General features: G+C 44.2%; 1 protein-coding gene across 1 annotated transcript in view; it reads right to left on the reverse strand.

The window, feature by feature from the left end:
* Positions 1-309: 309 nt before the first annotated feature.
* Positions 310-27,705, reverse strand: part of LOC141074036 (oocyte zinc finger protein XlCOF8.4-like) — a 37,343-nt gene continuing 9,947 nt past the window's right edge. The window contains exons 2-7 of the mRNA XM_073561555.1: positions 23,103-23,246; positions 22,796-22,975; positions 22,590-22,713; positions 22,409-22,506; positions 11,564-11,654; positions 310-2,702 (exon numbers count right to left, since the gene is read on the reverse strand). Coding sequence (XP_073417656.1) covers positions 1,873-2,702; positions 11,564-11,654; positions 22,409-22,506; positions 22,590-22,713; positions 22,796-22,975; positions 23,103-23,174 — 1,395 coding nt within the window. The 5' untranslated portion in view covers positions 23,175-23,246 and the 3' untranslated portion in view covers positions 310-1,872. The remainder of the gene's footprint in view (positions 2,703-11,563; positions 11,655-22,408; positions 22,507-22,589; positions 22,714-22,795; positions 22,976-23,102; positions 23,247-27,705) is intronic.

A 27,705-nucleotide genomic window follows, 5' to 3' on the forward strand; every position in this document is an offset into this window, starting at 1 on the left:
ATAGTGATTGGGAAGGAGTTGTCCAAGTATCTAACATTCTTAGCTTGCTAATAAAAGCTTAAAATGCACAAACAGAATAATTTTGGGACACCGTATCTTATACTAAGCTGTCAATTAAAATTTGCACCTATCATATCAGCTCACAGGGGGAAGAATTTTTCATGCTGCTAACAGCTCTCAACCATACTGTGTACTATGTAAGTTTTCATTCATTAATTATACAAATACCAGCTCTTCCCAATACCATAGGTTCAAAGGCAAGATTTTGCCTTTTAAATAATAAAAAACACAGTTCACAACACAAGGGTATCAGGTTTTTTTTTAATTCGTTTATTAACCACAAACAGAATATTCAATATTCATACTTGCATATGATGAGAAGTACTGTATAGAACAAGGGTATCAGTTTTAAGAGCTCATGTCTAGTAAAGATTGGGAACAAGTTATAAATGGGTTATCCTACACCTCTCTGATGCACATGATTGGATATCAGGCGTTGGGAACTCTACTGTAAATGATCAGGACAACTGTCAAGACAACGCTTTGATTCTTAACTGGTCTCATCCAGAGGTGTGTTGCCAATTTCGGCAGAACTCAAGGCTAATATGGGGAATGAAAGCCAGGGGTTGGAATGGAGGCCGAGCTGTATGACTGAGTGCACTTAATATTGTGTAGGGAAATAAGCTGTGGGGGCATCATACTGTGCATGCTGGAGGTTAAAGTATGGATAAAATGTTTACTGGGAATTGATTTGGGGGCATCATGTTATGTGGAGAACTATCAAGGGGGTGTCCTGTTGTGTGTAAACCATTGAAGGTACTGGTTGGACAAGGAAAATCATCACTGCTTTTGTATGTAAAATACATTTCTCTCTTCTGTCTTTACAATTTGTAAATTATTCTATTGATGACCATGCTAAATAATTGTTTTGCTTAGAAGTGAGTAGCTTGAATTAGGTTCCAATTCAGACTTAATGACCCCATAATTGCAGGTCACATTAAATTATCAAGTCACCCTATTAAATAAAACAAACTGGGCATTAGATGTTTATCTTAGCAACTGTCCTAATCATGTATAGCAGAATCTCTCCATTGTCAATGTCAAATAAGATGGTAAAAATCATTACTGGACAACCTATTTAAATTCTAGAAATGTAAAATATATTTACACATTATTCATATATACAGTATTTTGCAGACTGCAAGATGCATCAGACCATAACATGCACCGCAAATTTTGGGAACAAAAAAAAAGGTTTTAATAAAAAAGATTGTGCTCCTTATAGTCCGATTTTGTAGTAGCTTATCGGGGGTGGCCGCGGCGGCGGAAGTAGGGTCAAAGAATGCAGAGCTGCTGCTGCAGAAAGCTGGCGGCAGCGGGAGTGCAGTGATGCTGCAGGCCTCGAAGGTGTCCCAGTGATGAAAAGCTGCGGGCCCTGGGCTTTCACAAAATGTCGGCAGTGAGCGGCGTCCCCACACTTCTGATTGATTTCCCTGCGGTGAGCTTCAAGAAAATGGCCACCACAGGCAGTGCCTGCTTAGATTGAGATCTCGGGAGACGAGATCTCAGTCTGTGCATGCATCTTATAATCCAAAACATAGGGTAAGTCTACATGTGTATTATTTGAATACTAATTAGTTTTCAAAAACAATTGGTCAATGATAATTGTGTACATTTTCTAAATAATTTATACTCTAAACTGTTTTCCTTTTGTAGACATTACTATAAAACAACTGAAAAAAGAAAATAGCTACTTTCCTGTGTGAGCTTTCAGATGTGTAAGGTTTTTTCCAATTAAAGCATTTCCCATAAGTTGAACACAAAAATGGTTTCTCACCTGTGTGAGTTATCCGAGGTCTAATAAGAGCTGAATTACTGGAAAAACATTTCCCTCAATTTCAACATGGGGGCTTCACCCCCCGTGTGAGTTCTCCAGTGTCTAATAAGATCTGAATTTTTGGAAAAACATTTCCCACAATTTGAACATGAAAATGGCTTCTCCCCTGTGTGACTGCTCTGATGTAGAAGAAGTTTGGATTTCTCTGCAAAACATTTCCCACATTCTGAACATGAAAATGGCTTCTCCCCCTTTTGAATTTTCTGATGGCTAATAACTGAATTATAGGAATAACATTTCCCACAATTTGGACATGTATATGGCTTCTCTGAAAACCATTTTCCACATTTGACACATGAAAACGGCTTCTTTTCTGTGTGACTTCTTTGATGTAAAACAAGGTTATGCTTTGCTGTAAAACATTTCCCACATTCTGAACATGAATATGGTTTTTGGCCTGTGTGAATTTTTTGATGCACAATTAAAACTGATTTTCGTTTAAAAGATTTCCCACATTCGGAGCATGAAAATGCCTTTTTGCATGAGTTAATTATCTGATGTGTAACCAGATTTGTTTTCCTCGTAAAACATTTCTCACATTCTGAGCAAGAAAATGGTTTCTCCCCTATGTGAGCTTTTTTATGTTCAACTGTTCTTATGTGATTTTTGTTTTGCACATTTTTCTTTGATGAAGCAGAAAAAAGGACCTGTTGAAAAACATCAGATGACAGATATTTTCTGAGAAGGTCTTGAGGTGTATCTGGTACAATGTTATGGTCTTCACAAGTATCTGGTGTGATACCAACATTATCACCTGCAAAATCTGAGACTATCCCACATCCCTCTGAGGTCCTGGTACAGTCATCTGCCAAGAATACAAATTATTTTATTATTTTTCAGTAACATTTCCTTGAAATTACAGTACATTACTGTTTATTTTATTATATACTTTATAGCATTTCCATGCAGACTGTAATACAATTCAATTATTGACAGATTAAGACAATAAACTACACAAGAGGGACTAATAGATTGTAGTTAGACCTCCAGGCTATCTCAAATTTTCACTTCTATATTAAAGCCATCTTCAGGGTTCATGCTTCACTTTGTGATGAATCATTTCCAGTTACCGTATTTTCTGAATTACAAGACGCACCCCAAGTTTTGAGAAGTAAAATAGGAATTTTTTTTTTTTTTTAAATAAATTGGTGGTGCTTCTTATAATCCATGCGTCTTATTGCTAACTGAGGGGTGGTGGCTGCCTTGAAGCAGAGTCCCAAGGTCACTGCTGAAGAAGGTAGGAGTAGGATGATGCTGCAGGCCGCAGGCTGGGATGAGGGGGGTCTCCGATGCTGCAACGCTGAAATCTCATCTCCTGAGATCTTGATGCAGAGATCTCCATCTGCGCATGCGCCGTCCCCAGCGGCCATTTTCCCGGAGTCCACCGCACATGAAACCATGGAACTGCGGGGGGCTCTGGCCTTTCACAAAATGTTGGCAGAGCCCCTAGCAGCACCGCCGGAGACCCCAACAGCACCGCAGGACACCTCCTCATCCCAGCCTACAGCATTAATACCAGTAAGGTATATAGGCATTATAAGACACACCCACATTTCACCCCCAAATTTGAGGGAAAAAAGTATGTCTTATAATCCGTAAAATACGGTATATGTTCAGAGAAGACTCAAAACTGATTACAGATCCTTTTTATATTAGGTGATTCCTTCTCATACAATTCTAGGAAAGGTTCAAACACTAATACAGAGTAAAGCACATTGGTGTACATTGTCATGCAAGTCAAATAAACATTGGCTGAACATAGAAATATGGGCGCACTGCAGTATCTAAATAACTCTGTGCCACAGTGCCGTCTGCAAGCATAGTTGCCAGTGCTTTGTTCTTTTGTAGATCACTTAGCCTTACACTGGTGTTTGAAAGTTTGTGAGTCCTTCAAAATTTGTAATATTTAAAACTACATCAGATTATCACACTAAAAGTAGACAGAGACTTCTGTTTGTACTATCTAGCAGGTCATTTACATAACATTGTGATTTAAGTACTCACCTATGCCCATGGCTGATTATTTTCTAACTACTAAAAGAGTGAAAGCTGGGTAGTACACAGACTAACACTCCTTTCTTTTTAGCACCAGTCAGGTACATCTCATAGCTGCCCAAAAGGACGCCCAGGACAGGCATTGCTCGTCTTCAGTAACACATCAACATCAATTGATAGTTGGAACAAATAGACTGCATTCACATCTTCTTAAGGTGCAGACTTTATTTTCAAGTGTAGGGGTGTGCAGTATGAGGTTCTGCAGCAGCTGAGGTGTGCAGTATGAGACTCTGCCCCCCCGCTAGGTTTGATCCTGGCTACGCCCATGGTGTGAATGTAGCCTGAGGATCTAGGCTTTGTCTTAGCTGAGATAAGTCAGTGCTGCACTCCAGCACCAGTGAAGCTCCTCCTCTACAGACAATGGTACAAAGTAAACACACTCAGAAAGAAGGAAGGCCTACACTCATCTCAGAAGAATTGCTAGAGTGAACAGGATAACAAGATTAAGGTAATTACTTCTTAAAGCATATTTAAACTTTCAATAAACTGTCCATAAATCAATAGTCCAGTATACTGTATGTTCTCTGTCTACTTGATGCTTGTTTGCTTTTTGTTTGAGCTCATATACTTTTGGGAAGCTAGCTTTTATACAATATACATACAATATACAGGGAAAATACAGCAACAGGATTGATGAGGACTTGTATAAGTATAGAAGCCAAAACATCAAATTATTAGCTCTGTTATCAGTTTCTTTGTTCCTGGAGTATGATACACAACAAACTTGCTCCCTCCCTCTTCATAGACTGTGAATCATTTAATGAGCTGTACCCTAAGAAAAGCGTGAGATTGGAAATTCAAAGTAAAGCTTTTTACTAACATATTTTACAAACTTTATATTTGTCACCTGTGTCACTGTTTTATGCAAAATTTGTTTTATTTCTATCTAAAATTATACAGTGGGGAAAGTATGTATTTGATACACTGTCGATTCCCACCTACAAAGAATGGAGAGGTCTGAAATTTTTAATCATAGGTAAACTTCAACTGAGAGAAACAGAATCTACAGGAAATGTCTGACCTCTGTAATTGCAAACAAAGGTTTCTGTACCAAATATTAAGTTCTGTTTTTCTATTGTATCAAATACGTATTTCATGCCATAAAATGCATATTATTTAAATCGTACAATGCGATTTTCTGGATTTTTTTTTTAGTCTGTCTCTCACAGGTGAAGTGTACAATTGCAGATCTCTCCATTCTTTGTAGGTGGGAAAACTTGCAAAATTGTCAGTGTATCAAATTCTTATTTTCCCCACTGTACATGGTTCCCTGTTCTTGCTCGAATTACAACATACATTTTATAGGACAAAATTATTTTGAGAGTGAATTTATATGATTACAAAATGTCTAAGAAGCTCCCCATGAAGTCAGCTGTATTTGAGCATTTCACAGTGACTCAAGATGAAAAATATTTTGTGTGTCAATGTATGACAAGTGACCCAGAGGAAAATGCTGTGATGCCAATATCAGTGCATACTCAGGCAGTGATAAAAATGCTCCTACAAGAGCTTCCAATCTAAAAAGACATTTACAACGCTTCCACCCACAAGTTTTCAAAGCTGTGACTGAGAAAGATAACAGCAGCACCAAGAAACCCACGCCCAGCACTTCCTGCCAGGCAAAGGAGGAGAAAAGAGCATCTCAAACATCATTAACAAGATATTTTGTAAGTGACAAAGTTACTGTAACAATGACAGCAGATATGTTTAAAAGACAGCTCATACAGCTTGTTGTGAAGGACGGTGTACCATTATCAATATTTGCAGGACCAGCTTTTACAGCTCTTAATGGAGAAATGGCCCCCAAACTTGGTGTTTCTCTGGAAAGAGAAAGTATTAGAAAATTAGTGATTGAAGAAGCCCTTAAATAAAAGGAAGATCTTAAAAAGACTCTCAAAAGACGCTTCATGTTTCTTAAAACGAATGCCTGCACACGTCACAGAGTGAACTATTTTGCCATCAATGATCGATATGTTTGTGACAACAAAGAAACTGTTACCAAGACACTGGCAGTAAAAGATACTAAAGCTCATCACAGCAGCCTGTTTCTCCAGGCCTTAGTGGAAAAAGTTCTGCAAGATTACGAACTAAAAACAGAACAGGTTCTTGCTATTGTAAAAGACAATGCTGCAAACATGATAAGTACAATTAAACTGATGAATGAGAGTAATGAACAACAGCTAGAAGAAAATTTAGGATTCAGTGTGTTTGAGATGGAAGGCCACAGTGCTGTTCATGTAACTGAGGAACAAACAGATATTACAACAGAAGAACAGCAAGATTATACTGTAGAAATAGATGATCTTGTTGAAGCTGCTTCAAAAAACTTTCAAATTCTTCACGTGCTCTGTGTTGTGCACACGCTGCAGCTGGCAATAAGAGATAGTCTGCAAGAGGGACATGCTGGAAATCTGATTGGAAAAGTGAGGAAATTGGTTATTGCCGCCAGAACCCCTAAAATTGATTCCATCTTGAAGAGTCGTGCTGGGAAAGGGGCAATTGTCGATCAAGCCACTCGGTGGGGCAGCACTTATTTAATGATTGAGGGATTGCTTGAACTAAAAGTTTCTTATAGATATGGCGAACCCTCAGGTAACCCTAAATGAAGGTCAATGGACACAGGTGGTTGAATTGAAGGAATTGCTTAATCACCCATTTACCATGACTAAAAAATTACAAGCTGAGGATTTAACTCCTGGCATTTTCATAAGGGAGTGGAAGAACTTGCTATTTTGCCTGTCCCAAAGAAGAGGTTTAATCGCAGATGGCATTTCTGCTTCAATGAAACGGAGAGAGACACAGCTATTGGAAAATAAAAAATTTTTGGCAGCTGTTTATGTGGACCAAATCATCGTATACTGCTTGATGATCAACAGCTTACTAAAGGAAAAGAAGCTCTGACTGAGGTAGCAGTTAGGATGAATGGCCTACAGGAGGACTGCCAGGCGCAAGAGGACTTGGGTCCTGACAGTGCTACTGCTGCCATATCTTCATCCTCATCAGATGAGGAGTTTGACTTTGACAAGTATTTGGATTACATGGAGCAGGCAAAGCGTTGCCGCAAGGAAAAAGATTTCACTCCATCTCCTATAGCAAGCAGATTGACCATATTTCAGCAAAATGTTTCACTTGCTCTGAAATAGAAAAATTCAACCGTTCATCAAAACTGACCGTGCATGAGGCAAATCATTTATACCCGGAAATTGTTAGAGATGTTGCCCATGTGGTTACGGCTTTGCCTCCAACCCAAGTTAGTGTAGAGAGGTTGTTCTCTAGCCTTAAAATTATTAGGTCAGATTTTAGGTCATCTATGAAGGAGGATCTGATGGAGGCAATTCCATTTCTTAGAACAAATTCATAGACTGCACAAATGTTATTTAGTACGTTTGTTGAAAACTCTTTTTTTTGCCACTTACATAGCTTATTACAGTGATATATATATACTATATATATGTAATCAATATTACATAGTGTATTACATATTTACAATTTATTAGGTTTCCTGTTCCTGAATGGCGGATCCCCTTTCTCGGTGGTGCTGTCATGGACGCTCGAATAAAGTTAAGATCCGCTACTACTGCCACTGTTTTACGAAGTCGCGAAGGACAATTAATGAAAGAGTGGTCAGATTTGCCACAATAGAGACAATGGTTTTCCCGAAGTCTCCTTGCTTTCCTATCAGCAATGATACAGCGGGTATGTGATAATTATTAAAAGCAATTTTTTTTGTTTAACACACTTAAAATATGGGACCAAAACAGAAAAAAAAAAAAAAAAAGCAAAAAAATCAGAATAGTAGCATTCTAGTTCCTCAAAAACTACCTTGATAGACAGTACTGAGTGCTATCTGCAACACTGACAACAATAAGTACCGTATATACGCCGAAATTTTCAGCCCTTTTTTGGGGCTGAAAGCCCCCCCCCCCTCTCGGCTTATGCGCGAGTCATATAGCGGGGGGGGGGGGTGTCCGATCATACCCCCTCCTGGTGCGGTCTCTGCAGCCCCCTCGCTTCTTCCAGGTCTCAGGCTCCTTCCTGCAGCGGTCACGTGGTACCGCTCATTAGTCATGAGTATGTGCATATTCATGACTTTAGTGAGCAGTACCACGTGACCGCTGAAGGAACGAGTGGCCACTGTTACAGAAAAATGAATATTCACTGCTCCACACGTCCATAGTTCCTCCCACCTCTATGCACTGAAGTCAGTATTGAGAGGGGGTGGGACTATGGGCGTGTGGAGCAGCATGAATATTCACTGCTCGCCACGCCCATGGGAGTGGAGAGCAGTGAATATTCACTCTCTTTAGTAGCAGGCACACGTGATCGCCCAGCAGCTGCATTAAACCGGCGGCTGCGGCTAGCAGTGTGCCTGCTATTAAAGATGATGGATATTATTGCTTCACACGCCCATGGTCCCGGGTGTGGGGAGCAGTTACTAATAAAGCAGTTGTCTTCAGCTTGACGTCACTGACATGTGCTGCTTACAAGCATAAATCAGCTGCTGGCATCAGAACAGAACACTGCGAGGGAGTGCAGGGAAGGTAAGTAGAATGGTTCATATTATAAGACATTTGCGGTATAGGGAAGCCCTATGGATTCTCTGGTTGGACACTCTGGTATCTATGGGTCTAAATTTAAAAATGGAGTTCATGTTGTATTACTGATTGATTTATTATCATGTAATGTTATGTTTCATATTCTTTATGTATGTACATTTTTTCTTGATATTTATTCATTTACCTGTTTTTGCTGTGTATTCTGTCATTAATGTTCAACACCTGTGCATAGACTTCTTATACTCATTATCCACACATGGGAGATATACTGAGTCTAAGAAAACTTGTTCAAAACGCGTCCAGTTCTCCTGTGGCAACCTTTCCTCCAGGACTCCCGGTTGGGTTTTTTGGATTTTATTCGAATTTGGAATAAAAGTTTTGGATTTTATCATCCTTCATAGCTGGATCTTTTCCTCAAAAATGAGGGGCCCATGTATACCAGGATGGGGATAAGAGGACCATGTATACCAGGAAGGGAAGATGAGGGGACCATGTATGCCAGGATGATGATGAGGAGGCCATGTTTACCTGGATTCTGGACATATTAGTGCAGAATTGACCACACACTTTCTGCTTCAATTTTTTTCTAATTTTCTCCTCTAAAACCTAGGTGCGTCTTATAGTTTGGTGCATCTTATAGTCCAAAAAATAGGGCAAGTGTAATTTAACTCAACTACTGCACGCACTTGCCTAGGGATTCAGTAGAGTTATCAGAAAGGCCAGTGTTTTGTCCTTCCACTGCTGGCTGTTTTGTTGCATTGGTTACTCAGCCCCCCTGCCTCACCAGAAGTACCATAAATAGTATTCTTCTCAACAGTCTTCCATCTGTCTCCTCAGGAATGCCTAAACCTTTAACTAGGTGTTTTTTGGTGCGCTTTTTTTCACGTCCCAAAAGTGCGGTCCATGCTGGAACGCACGCCGGGTACTAGAGGCTTATGCATAACTCGTAAACTGGAAATGCTCTCTGCATGTCAGCGTCCTTGGTGGTTAACTTCTCACCGCATGACCAGGGAATGGATGGAAGGAACATAAGAGCCCTCCTGAGAAGGAATTGCCTGAATCAGGGGCTCCACCTCTTCTGAAAGGCTGCGGGATCAGTGAGGTGTTGCCCTCCGGACCATGCTGCAGGAGGAAGGAGAGGGATAGACCCCCCCAGATTCCAGCAATCAGGAGCTCCTGCTCAACTGACAGGCAAATTATTCTGCGCCAGGAGCACTCCTCCGAAGCATCAGTCCCTAATAGGGACAGGAAAAACACTGATGAGTATTATTGGGAGGGGCCTTTTAACCTATTGTGTGTTTCTGTCCCCTATCAAGGATGTGAAGGACTACCTCCTGATGGTGCTGTCAGGAGGGAAGTCCTAGAAGAAGCCTTTACTTACAGAAAAAAATTAAGGCTCAGATTGAATTTGATAAAACACATGTGGTAGACTCCCCAATTGTATGGAGGAAAGTGCTGTGGTCAGATGAGACCAAAAGTGAACTTTTTGGCCACCACAGTAAATGCTATGTCTGGTGTCAAACCAACACAGCTCATCAACCCAAGAACACCATCCCCACAGTTACATAGTGGAGGCAGCACCATGCTGTGTCAATGTTTTTCGGCAGCAGGGGGAGAAAAAATGGTCTGACTTGAGAGGAAGATTGATGGTGCGAAATACAGGAATATTCATTAGTAAACCCTGTTTCAGTTTGTTAGTGATTTGAGATTGGGACCGAGGTTCATCTTCCAACAAGACAATGACCCAAAGCATACTGTGTTATGAATGGGTCACCAAGGAGGAAAAAACAAAACAAGCTAAGTCACAGAAAACCAGAGAGATTGGTAACTATGCAAATTGCAGATCCCTGATCCTAACCACACAATTAGCAGGAGCCGTGGAGCGTTCCTACGATGAACCTAGACGCTTCGTCACAGCCGGAGGACTAAATAAACCTAAAGCAAGAAAAGGGGAAAACTAACTGCCCCAGAGCAGACCCCAAAGGAAAGACAGCCCCCACACATGTATTGACGGTGAAACAAGATGAAAACACAAACACAGGAAGGAAAATAGGCTGAGCAAACGATGGGGCCCAAACTAACTAGAAAGGATAGGAAAGGAAAGACACTGTCTAAAATCTGCCCAAAAAACCCTACAAAAATAATGTCCAACACTTCTGAAAACAAAATTAACCCTGAAGTCACTAGACTTCTCCCACTATATCAGCTCTCTGAAATATTCTGAGACAGAGCAAAAAGAGGCCAATCTAATAAGGGACAAAAAGCAAATTGGCAAATACAGATAAATAAGAGTGGAAATTCAGCACAGCCCCAGCCGGGGCTGGCTGACCACACAAAAAACTGAATAGACCAACAAAATCAAGTGTGAACATTAGCAGAAAAACTTAGCTTGAGCTGACTGGAACAGAGCTGAGAACCAAGACCTGACAAGCCAGAAGGAATCACCAGCACCAGAATAGGGCGTCAGCTGTCTTAAATCCAGTCTGAGATTCCTGAGGTCCAATCGTCATCCTCCTTATCAGGTGGCAGATCTCCACTGATTAAATCAGCCTCACTACCTCCTGTTACCACCAGAGGGAGCCTGGAAGGAGAACTCACAACTGGTAGACCAGAAAATGAACTCTCAACAATACTGCTAAAGCAAAAACATTTGAGTGGTTTAAGGGGAAACATGTAAATGTGCTGAAGTGGTCTAGTCAAAGCCCATACCTTAGTGCAATTGAGAATCTGTGGTCAGACTAGAAGATTGCTGTTACCGGAGGAAACAATCAAATTTGAAGCTGGAGCCGTTTTGTCTTGAGGAATGGGCAAAAATCCCAGTGAAAAGGTGTGGAAAGATCATACAGACCTATCCAAAGCAACGTGCAGTTGTAAGGAGGCTCTACAAAGTACTGACTCAGTATTACGGAATCAGTAAAAACTCCAGGTTGTGAGGTAGCAAATCATGAAAAAAGCCAAGGGGGTGAATACTTTCACAAGCCACTGTAAAGTTACTCTACACGCCAGTGACTGATTAGAGCCTGTGACTTCTCTGCAGTTAGTGGTCACTACTCACCTGTGCTGTTATCTGTAGGAATCTCCTCCTTACACCGCTCATCACCCCTCATATATGTCTCTGTAGTATTAATATGGTGCAGATCTTCACCCTGAAAGAAATGTTGTAAAAGTCACAGACAGATGGAGACGTTTGTTGAAATGATTTTTAAAAACAACAAAGTTCAAACTAAATCTAAGGGTCCACTCACACTGGTGTATATTCTCTCCTGCGACAGAACTGGGCCGATTATACTAATGTCATTTGGCTCAAACACTGTCAGAGTCTGATCAGAGTGTCACCTTGGTAAGATCAGATTCTCATGAGAGAATTGCAGTACAGGTGCGGGAAAGATGGAGAACTTAATTTCTCCATCTTCTCCATTGTCTGACATCGGAGTGCAGTTTGATGTTTCACATGTACTTCCAAAGCTTTGAATGGGTGAATGCAATCCGATCATCGGATGCACCTGCAGCATGCTGCGATTGTTTTCTCATGCTGAATCGGCGTGAAAAAATAATTGCAGATCTGCACTGCTCCACAGTGGGCCGAGTGCTATCCATTAACCCCTTAATGGCTGGAGCTTTTTTCGATTTTGCGTTTTCGTTTTTCACTCCCCTTCTTCCCAGAGCCATAACTTTTTTATTTTTCCATCAGTATGGCCATGTGAGGGCTTATTTTTTGTGGGACGAGTTGTACTTTTGAACGACACCATTGGTTTTAGCATGCTTTGCACTCAAAAATGGGAAAACAATTACAAGTGTGGTGAGATTGCAAAAAAAGTGCAATCCCACACTTGTGGTTTTGTTTGGCTTTTTTGCTAGGTTCGCTAAATGCTAAAGCTGACCTGCCATTATGATTCTCCAGGTCATTACGACGAGTTCATAGACACCAAACATGTCTAGGTTCTTTTTTTATCTAAGTGGTGAAAAAAAAATTCCAAAGTTTGCTAAAAAATTTTTTTATTTATTTATTTTTTGCGCGCCAAGCTGGCGTTTTTAATGATACCATTTATGTGCAGATATGTTCTTTTGATCGCCGGTTATTGCATTTTTTTTTTTAACCATAAAATTTATTTTATTTTATTAAACATGGCATAACAAAACAAAGTCGTACAAGTATTTAGTTTCTGTACAGTGTGCATGAATAATAAACAATATAAACGATATAAGGCTATAAATGACCTTAATTTTACAAAGATATACATGACAAAGACAAGACAAGATAGTAAGGAGTAGAAGGAGGGGAGGGGAAGAAAAAAAAAAAAAAAATGGGGGAAAAACCTCAATTAAATCGACTAATCAGATCCGAACTCAGCCGCATTACAGGTCGGATCCCGCTGCATAATAATCCCACGGGGACCAAATTGCCTGAAAGCGCACCACCGAATCATTTAGTAAGGCTGTAAGGTGTTCCATCCTTCTGACATCCATGATCCGTCTAATGAGAGTCTGAAGCAAAGGGGGACTCGGCTGCCTCCAAAAGCGCGCAATCAGGCATCTGGCCGCCGTAAGGATATGTTGCAATAATCTATTGGAGAGTTTGCCCATACCCGGCGCCCCGTGACCCAGGAGAAGCACCAGCGGGTTTAGTTCTATATCTGTATGCAATACCTTGTCAATGAGAGACTTAGCTTGACCCCAAAAAGGTACAATTTTTGGGCATGACCAAAATATATGCATGAGGGACCCAGTGCTTTTTCCACATCTCCAACAGGAGGGAGGGACAGAGGGATTCAGTCCATGCAGAAACTCTGGAGTGTGATACCAGTGCATTAGTATCTTATAGATATTTTCTCTATAGAGAGTACACACTGACGATTTTGCGGCATTCCTCCAAATGACAGACCACTCTCGGGAAGAGATACGCCGCTCCAAGGCGGCCTCCCACTTGCGCATGTATAGAAAAGATTCACCAGACCCACCCCGTGGATTCGATAAAAGGTTATAAATTTCTGAGATCAGACCCCTGGTGTTCACGCCCCTCCTGCAAATTTTCTCGAAATCTGTGGGGATCGAAGCTCCCGCTTTACCATATAGGGAGTTAGCAAAATCTCTGATTTGTAGGTATTGAAAGAATTCCCTATTGGAAATCGAGAAATGTTGCTTAAGATAATCAAAGGAGTGAATCTCCATGGTCTCCCCGTCTATAATATCCGCAAATCTAAATAGGCCCGCTTTAAGCCAAGGGTGAACCATAGGAGACTCTAAACTGCTTGGGAGCTGTGGGTGATAGATGAAGGACACCAGGGGGGAGCAAGGTGACATGAGGGCAAATCTCCGTGTGCAGGTATTCCAAATGTTACGGGTGAACTGCATGGGGCCCAAAAGGGGTGGAAAGGACTCACACCGTGCTGGCGACCATAAGAGAGAGTTAGGGTGTATTGGGGCAAGCCATAATTTCTCTATTTCATTCCACTTGCTGTAGGCCCATAGGGATGTCCAGCAGGGGATTCTCCTCAGGTGGGTAGCCCAGTAGTAGTTAAGAATATTTGGCACAGAAAGCCCTCCCCTGGTCTTATGAGCTGTGAGAACCTCCTTAGCCACTCTATGGCGCTTTTGTTGCCATATGAACCTAAGAATAGCCGCCTGAAGGGACTTCAGTTCTGAGACTGGAACTCCAACTGGGAGGGTCTCAAAGGCGTAAATCAATCTGGGTAAAAGGCTCATTTTTACCGCCACTATCCGACCCATCCACGAAAGAGGGAGTGATTGCCATTTAGTCAGGCGGGCTTTTGATTCTTTAAAGAGGGAGGGGAAGTTTAGTTTGTAGAGGGTCTCATATGAGGACGTAATATTCACCCCCAAATATTTCACAGCATCCTGTTTCCACATGAATTTAAAATTCAGGCGTAGATGGTCCCATACCTCAGGGGGGATGTTAAGCGGCATAGCCTCCGTTTTGCTGGAATTGATTTTATATCCAGATAAGTCCCCATATCTCCTCAAAGCCCTCATGAGGTTCGGAAGAGACACGTGGGGATTAGTGAGCGTCAATAGGACATCATCAGCAAATAGTGCGATCTTAAAAGATTTACTCCCAACCATCACCCAAGAAATATTGGGGTCCCGTCGTATGGACGCTGCCAGGGGCTCTATGCAGAGGGCAAACAGGAGAGGCGACAAAGGGCACCCCTGCCTAGTGCCATTCGATAAAGTGAATGGTTTGGATGTACAGAGAGGGAGTTTTATGGCTGCTGTAGGGTGGTTGTATAGGGATCTCAGCGCGGACAGAAATCCGCCCGAGATGCCAAAGACCCGCATCGTACTAAAAAGGAATGGCCAGGAGAGGCGGTCGAAAGCCTTCTCGGCGTCAAGACTCAGTACTAGTGTTTGCAATTTCTTTCGGTTCGAGATGTCCACCAAGTCCACAACCCCCTGGTGTTATCACCCCCTTGACGGCATGGAATAAAGCCTACTTGGTCTTTATGAATAATCGAGGGTATCCATTTATTAAGTCTGGAGGCCAGTAGCTTGGTGAACACCTTCAAATCCGTATTCAAAAGGGCTATTGGCCTATAGTTTGCACAGTCCAAGGGGTCCCTGGGCGGTTTTGGAAGGAGGATGAGGTGGGAATGTAGCATTGTGGACGGGATTGGGTCGCCTTGCAAGAAGGAGTTAAATAATGAGGCTAAATGAGGAAGGAGTGTTTTGGCGAATGTCTTATAGTAAAAGTATGTCAGACCGTCAGGGCCAGGTGATTTTCCCATGGGCAGGGACTCCAAAACCTCCTCTACCTCTTCAGAGGAAACTGCACTATTTAGAGATTCAATCGCTTCACTAGGTAGGGAGGGGAGGTCTAAGGTCCGTTATTGCATTTTAATGCAATGTCGCGGAGACCAAAAAAACGTAATTCTGGCGTTTTGATTTTTTTTCTCGCTACGCCGTTTAGCGATCAGGTTAATCCTTTTTTATTGATAGATCGGGCAATTCTGAATGCGGCGATACCTAATATTGTATGTGTGATTTTTTTTTTAAATTTTTTATTTTGATCGGGGTAAAAGGGGGGTGATTTAAACTTTAATTTTTTTTTCATATATATTTTTTTTTTTTTTAAAACATTTTTTTTTTCATTTTGGCATGCTTCACTAGTCTCCATGGGAGGCTAGAAGCATCCACAACTCGATCGGCCTGCTACATATAGGTGATGAGCAGATCGCCTATATGTAGCAGAATTACAGCATTGCTATGAGCACCGACCACCAGGTGGCGCTCAAAGGAATGCCTCATCAACAACCATAGAGGCATCTAGGAAATACTCAGGTTGTTATGGCCACAATCGCTGACCCCTGATTATGGGACGGGGGTCGGCGATGCGCGTATTTCCGGCCCGGCGGTCGGAAGCGCTGATTAAATCCCGCTGTCAGCAGGTTTTAACTAGTTAATAGGAGCGGGTGGATTGCGATTCCACCTGCGCCTATTGCGGGCATATGTCAGCTGTTGAAAACAGCTGACTTGTCCCACCTTTGATGCGGGCTCACCGCCGGAGCCCTCATCAAAGCGGGGGTACTGCCATTGGACGTACTATCCCGTCCAATGGTAGTAAGGGGTTAAAACCACACAGCACTCAGCCCTGTTATACCCCAGTCTGAGAGTACCCTCACCCCTAGTCTCCCAATTCTAACCACCCGTCTTCATAACCAGAAAATTGTGAGAAGATCCAGACCCCATCTAATGTCTATGATCAGCTTTATCCTGTCATCTCCACCAGATATAACACATACACTGAATGGCCACATTACTAGAGACACCCGTATAGTAACACGTAGGATCTTCTTCCCCTTCAGAACCTCAGATATTAAACACGTCATGGATTGCACAAGGTCCTGAGATGGTTCCCCAGGAATACTAGCCCATGACAACAGGATGGGTTCTTGTAATTGCTGCAAATTAGATGAAGGTGCAGAGATGCTCTGAACAACCAATTCTACCTCGTCCCAGAGATGCTTTATAGGGTTAAGATATCAGGACTGTGAGGGTGGAAAACAAGGAAAACTCACTGTCATATTCCTGGTGTAAAAGAAAGGAAGATCCTGGCATCTCCTGAAGAGAATTGATGTGTGACATAAAGGTGTATGTGTGATGCTGCAGGATATACTGTAATTATAGGACACTGAAGAATATTACTGTAACTATATGGTTAATGCTATGGTTTATTGTAGTCACTTATGTGATAGTTATGGACTGTAGGCAACTGGGCAGGGAAGAGTTACAGAGGGTCAGTCCTGCAGCTGGGCAGGGGAGAGTTACAGAGGGTCAGCCCTGCAGCCGGGCAGGGGAGAGTTACAGAGGGTCAGCCCTGCAGCTGGGCAGGGGAGAGTTACAGGGGGGTCAGCCCTGCAGCTGGGCAGGAGAGAGTTACAGGGGGGTCAGCCCTGCAGCTGGGCAGGGGAGAGTTACAGGGGGGTCAGCCCTGCAGCTGGGCAGGGGAGAGTTACAGGGGGGTCAGCCCTGCAGCTGGGCAGGGGAGAGTTACAGAGGGTCAGCCCTGCAGCTGGGCAGGGGGAGTTACAGGGGGGTCAGCCCTGCAGCTGGGCACGGGAGAGTTACAGAGGGTCAGCCCTGCAGCTGGGCACGGGAGAGTTACAGAGGGTCAGCCCTGCAGATGGGCACAGGAGAGTTACAGAGGGTCAGCCCTGCAACTGGGCACAGGAGAGTTACAGAGGGTCAGCCCTGCAGCTGGGCACAGGAGAGTTACAGAGGGTCAGCCTTGCAGCTGGGCAGGAGAGAGTTACAGAGAGTCAGCCCTGCAGCTAGGCAGGGGAGAGTTACAGAGGGTCAGCCCTGCAGCTGGGCAGGGGAGAGTCACAGAGGGTTAGCCCTGCAGCTGGGCAGGGGAGAGTTACAGAGGGTCAGTCCTGCAGCTGGGCAGGAGAGTGTTCCAGAGGGTCAGCCCTGCAGCTGGGCAGGGGAGAGTTACAGAGGGTCAGCCCTGCAGCTGGGCAGGGGAGAGTTACAGAGGGTCAGCCCTGCAGCTGGGCAGGGGAGAGCTACAGAGGGTCAGCCCTCCAGCTGGGCAGGGGAGGGTTACAGAGGATCAGCCCTGCACCTGGGCAGGGGAGAGTTGGGGAGAGTTACAGAGGGTCAGCACTGCAGCTGGGCAGGGGAGAGTTACAGAGGGTCAGCACTGCAGCTGGGCAGAGGAGTGTTACAGAGGGGTCAGCCCTGCGGCTGCCGGAGTCTTGGAAGATGTTTCTAGGTGCTTCACTGAACATACAATATCCAACAATAAAATTGTATGTGGGTCTCTGTAGAGCAGTGTTCCCCAACTTCAGTCCTCCAGAGCCACCAACAGGTCATGTTTTCAGGATTTCCTTAGTATGGTCCAGGTGATAATTGCCTCACCTTGACAGGCAAGAATTCCATCACCTGCGCAATACTAAGGAAATCTTGAAAACGTGACCTGTTGGTGGCTCTTGAGGACCGGAGTTTGGAAACACTGCTGTAGAGTGAGGTTGTGGCAGCATCTACTGATGATTCTTAGCACTTGAGACATGATATTAGGTATGAAGAAAAATATGGAAGAAGGGGAGAGGTTACTCTATAAATAGACCACTGGGTGCATTGGAGTTCAGTTGTATGCTGAAAGATGACAAAAGTAGTTCAAAGTAACTCAGATTGCTTAACCCCTTTCCTACATTGGACGTAGTATTCCTTCCATGTGACCTGGGACCTAAGTCCCAAGGATGGAATAGTACGTCCAATGCGATCAGCGGCGCTCACGGGGTGAGCGCCGCTGATCGCGGCCGGGTGTCAGCTGATTATCACAGCTGACACTACGCGCCAGGGGCAGTCACGGACCGCCCCCGGCACACTAACCCTTGACACACTGATATCAAACATGATCGCAGTTTACTGGGGGCACAGGGAAGCATCATGCAGGGAAGGGGCTCCCTACGTGCTTCACTGAGAACATCGGAGCAGCGCGATTTGCTCGCGGGGGCCTTAGGGGCACTGCAGGGAGGCGGCTCCCTCAGTGCCTGCTGACTGAGAAAGCCTCTACAGCGCCTGTCAGATCGCTGATCAGCAATCTGACACTTTATTGTAATGTCCCCACCGGGACAATGTAAAAAAGTAGAAAAAAAAAATAAAAAAAAATCACATGTAAAAATAATAAAAAATTCCTAAATAAATTAAAAAAAAATTCCCCAATAAATTCTTTTTTTTGTCCCACTAGTTAAGCCCTTTAGTGAACCCCTAAAAAACATTTAAAAAAATAAAGCAGAAAACAATTCTTTATCATACTGCCGAACAAAAAGTGCAATAACACGCGATCAAAGAAACAAAAATAAAAAACCATGGTACCGCTGAAAACGTCATCTTGTCCCGCAAAAAACGAGCTGCCACACAGCGTTATCAGTGAAAAAATAAAAAAGTTATAGCTCGCAGAATAAAGTGATGCAAAATTATTTTTTATATAAAATTGTTTTTATTGTATAAAAGCGCCAAAACATAAAAAAAAGACATAAATGAGGTATCGCTTTAATTGTACTGACCCGAAGAATAAAACCGCTTTATCAATTTTACCACAAGGAGAACGATGTAAACGCCCCGGCCCCAATAGAAATTCATGAAATGCTGGTTTTTGTTCATTTTGCGTCCCAAAAATCGGAATAAAAAGCGATCAAAAAAGTCACGTGCCCGAAAATGGTACCAATAAAAACGTCAACTCGTTCCGCAAAAAATAAGACCTCACATGACTCGGAGGGTCAAAATATGGAAAAATTATAGCTCTCAATATGTGGTGATGCAAAAACTTTTTACAGTAAAAAGCGTCTTTTAGCGTATGACAGCTGCCAAACATAAAAACCGCCATAAATAGTATATCAAACCCCCCGTTATCACCCCCTTAGTTAGGGAAAAATAATAAAATTTAAAAAAGTCTTTTTTTTCATTTTGTCATTAGGGTTAGGGCTGAGATTAGTTAGGGTAGGAGTTAGAATTTGGAGGTTTCCACTGTTTCGGCATATTAGGGGCTCTCCAAACGTGACATGGCGTCCGACCTCAATTCCAGCCAATTTTGCATTGAAAAAGTCAAACAGCGCTCCTTCCCTTCTGAGCTCTGCCATGCGCCGAAAAAGTGGTCCCCCCCCACATATCAGGTATCAGCGTACTCAGGACAAATTGCACAATAACTTTTCCCATCCAATTTCTCATGTTACCCTTGGTAAAATAAAAAAAAAAATTGGACCTGAAGTAATTTTTTTGTGAAAAAAAGTTAAATGTTAATTTTATTTTTAAACATTCAAAAAATTCCTGTGAAGCACCTGAAGGGTTAACCCCTTCCCGACCTTTGACATAGCGTATGCGTCATGAAAGTTAGTGCCAATCCGACCTGTGACGCATATGCTGTGTCATGGGGTGATCGCGTTTCTGTGGGTCGGGTGACCGGGATCACTGAAAGGTCACCCGACCTGCAGGCAGAGGACCCTTTGTGCTTCACCCCGTGGGGGGGGTGGCTTAGCCCACCCCGTGGCTACGATCGCTCTGATTGGCTGATAAAAGCGAAACAGCCAATTAGAACCATTGTAATATTCCACCAATGAAATCACAATCCAACCATGGTCGATGCTGCAATAGCATCTTCTATGGCTGGAGACAGAGATCTGCCCCCCCCCCCCACTGACTAACGGGGCTGATCGGCCAACGATACTGACTGACGGCGGCAATCTGCCGCCGCCGTTAACATCTGCTCCCCCCCACCTTCCCTCCGCTCCCCCCAGTACCTCCTATGTCCCTCTGGCCGTCCCGGTGTCCCGCCATCCCGGATCATGGGCGCCGCTATCTTGGAAAATGGCAGGCACATGCTCAGTGCGCCTTTATCACCCCCATAGGTATGGACAAATAATAAAATAAAGAAAATATTTTTATTTTTCCATTAGGGTTAGAATTAGGGTTAAGATTAGTGTTAGGCTTGTGGTTACGGTTAGAGTTGGGATTAGGGTTAGGAGTGTGTTGGTATTAGGGCTGTAGTTAGAGTTATGATTAGGGTTGGGATTAGGGGTGTGTTGGGGTTAGGGTTGGAGCTAGAATTGAGGGGTTTCCACTGTTAAGGAAAATCACGGGGTCTCCAAACGCGACACGGCACCACCATTTATTCCAGCCAATTTTGCGTTCAAAAAGTCTCAGTGCTCCCTCCATTCCAATCCCCGACGTGTGCCTAAACAGTGGTTTACCCCACATATGGGGTATCAGCGAACTCAGGAAAAATTGCACAAGATTGGGTGTCTAATTTCTCATGTTACCCTTGTGAAAATAAAAAATTGCGGGCTAAAAAATCATTTTTTGAGGAAAAAAAATGATTTTTTTATTTTCACGGCTCTGCGTTATAAACTTCCGTGAAGCACTTGGGGGTTCAAAGTGCTCACCACACATCTAGATAAGTTCCTTGGGAGGTCTAATTTATAAAATGGGGTCAATTGTGGGGGGTTTCCACTGTTTAGGCACATCAGGGTCTCTCCAAACGCGACATGGTGTCCGCTAACGAATGGAGCTAATTTTCCATTCAAAAAGTCAAATGGCGCTCCTTCCCTTCCGGACCCTCCCGTGCGCCAAAACAGTGGTTTATGACAACATATGAGGTATCGGTGTACTCAGGAGAAATTGCCCAACAAATTTTAGGATCCATTTTATCCTGTTACCCATGTGAAAATGAAAAAATTGATGCTAAAAGAAAATTTTTGTTGGAAAAATTAAAATGTCCATTTTTTTCTTCCAAGTTGCTTTAGTTCCTGTGAAGCACCTGAAGAGTTAATAAACTTCATGGTTTTGAGTACCTTGAGGGGTGCAGTTTTTAGAATGGTGTCACTTTTGCGTATTTTCAGCCATATAGACCCCTCAAAGTGACTTCAAATGTGAGGTGGTCCCTAAAAAAAAAATGGTTTTGTAAATTTTGTTGTAAAAATGAGAAATCGCTGGTCAACTTTTAACCCTTATAACTTCCTAACGAAAAAAAAAAATTTGCTTCCAAAATTGTGCTGATGTAAAGTAGACATGTGGGAAATGTTATTTATTAACTATTTTGTGTCACATAACTCTCTGGTTTAACAGAATAAAAATTCAAAATTTGCTAAATTTTCAAAATTTTGTCAAATTTCCGTGTTTTTCACAAATAAACACAAAAATTATCGACCTAAATTTACCACTAACAAGAAGCCCAATATGTCACGAAAAAACAATCTCAGAATCACTAGGATCCGTTGAAGCGTTCCTGAGTCATCATCTCATAAAGGGACACTGGTCAGAATTGCAAAAAAATGGCCAGGTCAAAACAGGCTGGGTCATGAAGGGGTTAATAAACTTCTTGAATATGGTTTTGAGCATTTTTAGGGGTGCAGTTTTTAGAATGGTGTCACTTTTGGGTATTTTCTATCATAAAGACCTCTCAAATTGACTTCAAATGTGATGTGGTCACTAAAAAAAATGGTGTTGTAAAAATGAGAAATCGCTGCTCAACTTTTAACCCTTATAACTTCCTAACAAATAAACGCAAGTTATATGAATTAAATTTTACCACTAACATGAAGTACAATATGACACAAGAAAACAATGTCAGAATCACCGGGATCCATGGAAGCGTTAGAGTTATTACCTCATAAAGGGACAGTGGTCAGAATTGTAAAAATAGGCCCGGTCATTAACATGCAAACCACCCTTGGGGGTAAAGGGGTTAATCTTCCCATTCTGAAAATAGATCACTCCGATTTATGCTGCACTCTCGGTCCTGTGTTTTCATATAATTTCAGATGTCTCTAATAAATTACCGTTCAGTGTATAATACTAGAGGATAAAACAACACTGAGCACAAGACCCTCACAGCCATCTACATAACATAGGGGAGATCTCATGACACCTTCTCTCCATCTACCTGATGATCCTGAGGAACATCGGGCTCTTCTTGTTTACAGTCCTGTGGAAGAAGAGGACGGGGACATCTCTCTGGTGTTGTCCTCTCACTGGATAGAACTGGAGGAAACACATACAGGGACTGAATTCATTCTTTACTTACAGATAATTATAGGCCGTGTGTATTTAGTCCTGTCTATTACCTGGTGATGTGAGGGGCTGGGGATCCTCCATCATGACGTCCTTGTACAGATCTTTGTGTACTTCTAAATACTCCCACTCCTCCATGGAGAAATAGACGGTGACATCCTGACACCTTATAGGAACCTGACACAGACAATGATTCCGTCATCCCCCGATCCCTCCATAGCGTTATTGTATAATGTCCCAGCATTCCCACCAGTGTCACCTCTCCAGTCAGCAGCTCAGTCATCTTGTAGGTGAGTTCTAGGATCTTCTGGTCATTGATATCCTCATGTATCAGGGGGTGAGGAGGAGGCCCCGTGATTGGGCTCAGGGGTCTTCCCCATCCCTCAGACACAGGGTCCTGACAGCGCTCACTAGAGGTCTTCTTCACTACTGTGTAATCCTGGTTATGGAGACACATTAATAAATCTCACTACAGACATTTCCAGAGTCCTCACCTCTCCAGTTCTGTCCATCTGCTATTCCCATAGATAAGAATGATGTAATGTGACGTCATCAGAATCTCTCACCTCTCCAGTAAGCCGGAAGAGGATCTCTAGGGTGAGGTGTAATATCCTCTCCACCATCTTGTCCCTCTCCATCCTTGTAGGGTCACTCAGGAGAATTCTCTTATATAGAATATGTCCACTGAGAGGATCCAATATTGTAGGGACCTGAATGGGGAGAAGATGACAATGTAAAATCATAAAGATCCCGTGTAAGGAATCTCCGGAGCTGTTACCGGCTTCACATGATCACTACATCCAGTCATGGCCCCGTCCTGCCCCCGGTATAACACACAGTCCCATTATAGTCACACACAGAGATTTATCCCAGGCTCAGCACTGATGGGGTTAATGTCCCCTGTGCCCAGTAGGGGGGAATCTCCAGCACCTACTCCCACCTGCAGAGCCGCACACCACATATATGGCTGTGACTGAATCCTAGTAGGTTTAAGGATCTGCTCCCTCCATCCACCAGGATTCAGTCATGTTCCCCATTATCACACATGGTCAGTTCTCGCTTATTCTCTGTGTCATCATTACCTGACACTTATCTTCTCCAGCTTCAGTTCTTACTTGTGGCCATTTCCGACAAGCGACCATCCTGCTCCCCCATTACCGCTCACCAGTGCAGACTTCTCCTGCAGCTCTTACATGTGGAGCCGGCTGTACCTTAATGTACAGAGTCCCGATGCTCCCCAGGACTGAGTCCTGTCCCCTCTATCACACAGTCCCTGCTCCCCCATTACCGCTCACCAGTGCAGACTTCTCCTCCAGCTCTTACATGTGGAGCCGGCTGTACCCTAATGTGCAGAGTCCCGGTGCTCCCCCCAGGACTGAGTCCTGTCCCCTCTATCACACAGTCCCTGCTCCCCCATTACCGCTCACCAGTGCAGACTTCTCCTCCAGCTCTTACATGTGGAGCCGGCTGTACCCTAATGTACAGAGTCCCGGTGCTCCCCCAGGACTGAGTCCTGTCCCCTCTAACACACAGTCCCTGCTCCCCCATTACCGCTCACCAGTGCAGACTTCTCCTCCAGCTCTTACATGTGGAGCCGGCTGTACCCTAATGTGCAGAGTCCCGGTGCCCCCCCAGGACTGAGTCCTGTCCTCTCTATCACACAGCCCCTGCTCCCCCATTACCGCTCACCAGTGCAGACTACTCCTCCAGCTCTTACATGTGGAGCCGGCTGTACCCTAATGTGCAGAGTCCCGGTGCTCCCCCAGGACTGAGTCCTGTCCCCTCTATCACACAGTCCCTGCTCCCCCATTACCGCTCACCAGTGCAGACTTCTCCTCCAGCTCTTACATGTGGAGCCGGCTGTACCCTAATATGCAGTCCCGGTGCTCCCCCAGAACTGAGTCCTGTCCCCTCTATCACACACTCCCTGCTCCCCCATTACCGCTCACCAGTGCAGACTTCTCCTCCAGCTCTTACATGTGGAGCAGGCTGTACCCTAAAGTGCAGAGTCCCGGTGCTCCCCCAGGACCGAGTCCTGTCCCCTCTATCACACAGTCCCTGCTCCCCCATTACCGCTCACCAGTGCAGACTTCTCCTCCAGTTCTTACATGTGGAGCCGGCTGTACCCTAAGGCCTCTTTCACACATCAGGTTTTCGCCGTCAGGCGCGATCCGGCTCTTTTGACAAAAACCGGATCCGGCGAAATGCAATGCCGGATCAGGTTTCCCCCCCATTGACTTGCATTAGCGCCGGATGGCCATGCGTTTCGTCCAGTTTTCGCCGGATCCGGCAATGTGTCGCAATCCGGCGTCTGGAAAAAAACGACTACTGTAACGTTTTTTGTCTCCGGCGAAAAAGCCGGACCCGCCGGATCCGGCACGTCCGGCTTTTTCACACAATGAAAGTCTATGTGCGCCGCAATGTGCCGGACCCGTTTTTTTGGGTCTGAGCATGCTCAGTAACTCTGCCCACAGCACACATATAGAAAACCATGACAGTGGGACCCTCAGCCACACCCAACATGCCACCCAAGACAGGAACCAGGCGCAGGAGAAGGCACGAGAGAACTTCACCACCATCAGCACCACCACCACCCCAAATGGAGCAAAGCGACCATGCTGAACAACGGGAGGGGAGTCCACCAGCAGATGAGAGACGGTAATTATCAAATCCCCCATTCCTCAAAACTAGGGCCATGGAATATCAAGATCTTCATTGGCCCTTTGTTTCTCTTTATTCAACAGCCGCCCAAAAGATGCAGCAGCACCACCCACAGGCATGGAGTCTGGCCAGCAGGAGGACACCACATCTTCTTCTGGGAGCCCTCCCTCGCATCGTCAGCGTTTGACGGTAAGTTTTTATTTCCAAAATCCATCATCTCTGTAATATATGTCTATTCATTGGCTTTTATTTCAAAACAGGAATCACAAGCTGAAGAGGAGCTCCCAGAAGAAGTAGGAAGGGGTGGACAGACACCTGGAGTGGGCTCACAATTGGTAAGTTTTTTCATCAAACGCAGAAACACAACATCACACTACACACAATACATAGAAAACAATGTACCGCAGACATCACACAGCAAACAAATATGCCAACATCCAAACACATAAATTTTTTTCTTTTCTTCTCTAGTCTTCCCAATCTGGTGCTCGGCCAAGAGGTCCTCGCAGTGCTTCCCAGGGTCGTCGGCGACAGCAACGCGGCGGTCACCAGCGCGTAAGTATAATATTTAAATTAAATTTTGGTACACTTTTTATTTCATGTCTTAAAGTGTGGTGCCTAATTTTGCTATTTTTCTCTTTTACTTTAACAGCCTTCACAGCGTGCTCCCGACTCTGACGGTGAGGATGGAGGAATTGATGTTGACCTGCTAATCGATCTCGTCAGAGAAAGGGAGCCGCTTTGGAATATGGCTGACCGCCGCCATACTGACCTGATAGTTACCCGACGGCTCTGGGAGGAAATCTGTTCGCTCCTTGTGGACCGCTGGGAGGACCTCGATGCTCGGGCCCAGATTAAAGAGCGTAAGTATATACAGTACCGGTTGCTTGATGTAAACCAGTGTTTCCCGAACTCCAGTCCTCGTGGTCCCCACGGATCATGTGTTCAGGATTTCTATTTACTATGGAAATCCTGAAAACATGACCCCCGGGGACCATGAGGACTGGAGTTTGGGAAACACTGATGTATACTAACCACTTTGTCCTTTCTTGTTTCAGGGGGACAGAATTGTGAAGCGGTGGCGGTCTGTGAGGAATCGTTTCAAGGAGTTCAATAAAGAGATGCGGGCCCCGAGTGGATCTGGAGGACGGAGGAGCAAGTACAAGTACGCACGAGCCCTGTCGTTCCTCCGGGATACAATGGTCACCAGAAGGTAAATATTACACACCACATGTAAAAAAAAAAATGTTTATATGTAAAAAAAAATTTTCAGCCAGGGCCATGCCATGTCACTATTTTAATTGTTTTTTTTTCTCTTTATTCCATAGCACGGTGAGCGGCACTCGGGAGCCTGCACGGTTGGACCCTTCTGAGGCGATCCCTGAGGAGACCGGCACCGAGGGACACTTCGACCGCCCCGGTACATCTGCACTTTCCCAGCCTTCCCACACATTACACCCATCTGTCCCATCCACCAGCGCAGGAGCATCGTGGCCGACAACATTACATGGAGCTTCTGGTGAGGAGATCGCTTTCCCCTTACCCCACCCTTCTGCCCCTGCCACCTCTAGTACACCTGCGGATACTGGGCGGCAGTGGCAGAGGGGTCAGGAAAAGACTTATGCGCCAGAGTTCTTGCATCTGAATGCATCTTTCCAGAACTGTCTAAAAGTCTTGTCAGAGGAAATCTCCACAGGCTTTCAGCAGATCAACTCCAGCATTCTCAAGGTGAAGACACTTCTGCAAACCATGCATTCAGATGCAAGATCTTCGCCAAACCACACCTTTTTCAGGTCTGTTGTGGAGCGCATGGAAACGCTCTCTCCTAGCCAGCAGATGCATGTAATGCATTCGTGCCACGGTGCTCTCCAGCACGTTACCTCCCAACCTCCTCCTCCTCCCTCCCCAGTAGTTCCTCCTCCTGCACCCCCTCCAGCCACTTTCCATCCTCCCCCTCCTATTACATACCAGCCACCTCCCCAGTACCAGCAACCTCCCCAGTACCAGCAACCTCCCCAGTACCAGCAACCTCCCCAGTACCAAACTCCTTCCCCGTACCAAACTCCTTCCCCCTACCACTTTCCATCCACATCATCTGCTCCTACAGTCCCTGCCCAACCCTCCACCTCTTCTGCCTCCCACATGTCCACCCATTCTCTAGCTTTTTCCACACCTTCACCTCTAACTGTTCCTTCCCCACCACGATCCCAGTCCCCTCTCCACACTCCCAGTGTCGAAGTGTCCCGCAGCCCCTCCAGCAGTATTTCCACCCCACACTACACAAATTTATAAAAATGCGTGTTTTTAAATAAATGACCAATTTTCTGGTTTAAAAGGTTTATTAAATAAGTTTTTAAATTTCAAAAAAGCATTCTAAAAAAAAAAAAAATTTTCAATAAAAGTTTAATTATTGTTTTACACTGGTTGTCTGTCATTTCTTTCTGCGGCGAAATATGGTAAAAAAAAAGGTTAAATACAGGATATTTAAAAGGTAAAAAGGTTCTCAAA

The sequence above is a fragment of the Dendrobates tinctorius genome, unplaced genomic scaffold, assembly GCF_039654945.1.
Source record: "Dendrobates tinctorius isolate UK_male_01 unplaced genomic scaffold, ASM3965494v1 ptg000014l, whole genome shotgun sequence".
NCBI classification, from domain to species: domain Eukaryota; kingdom Metazoa; phylum Chordata; class Amphibia; order Anura; family Dendrobatidae; genus Dendrobates; species Dendrobates tinctorius.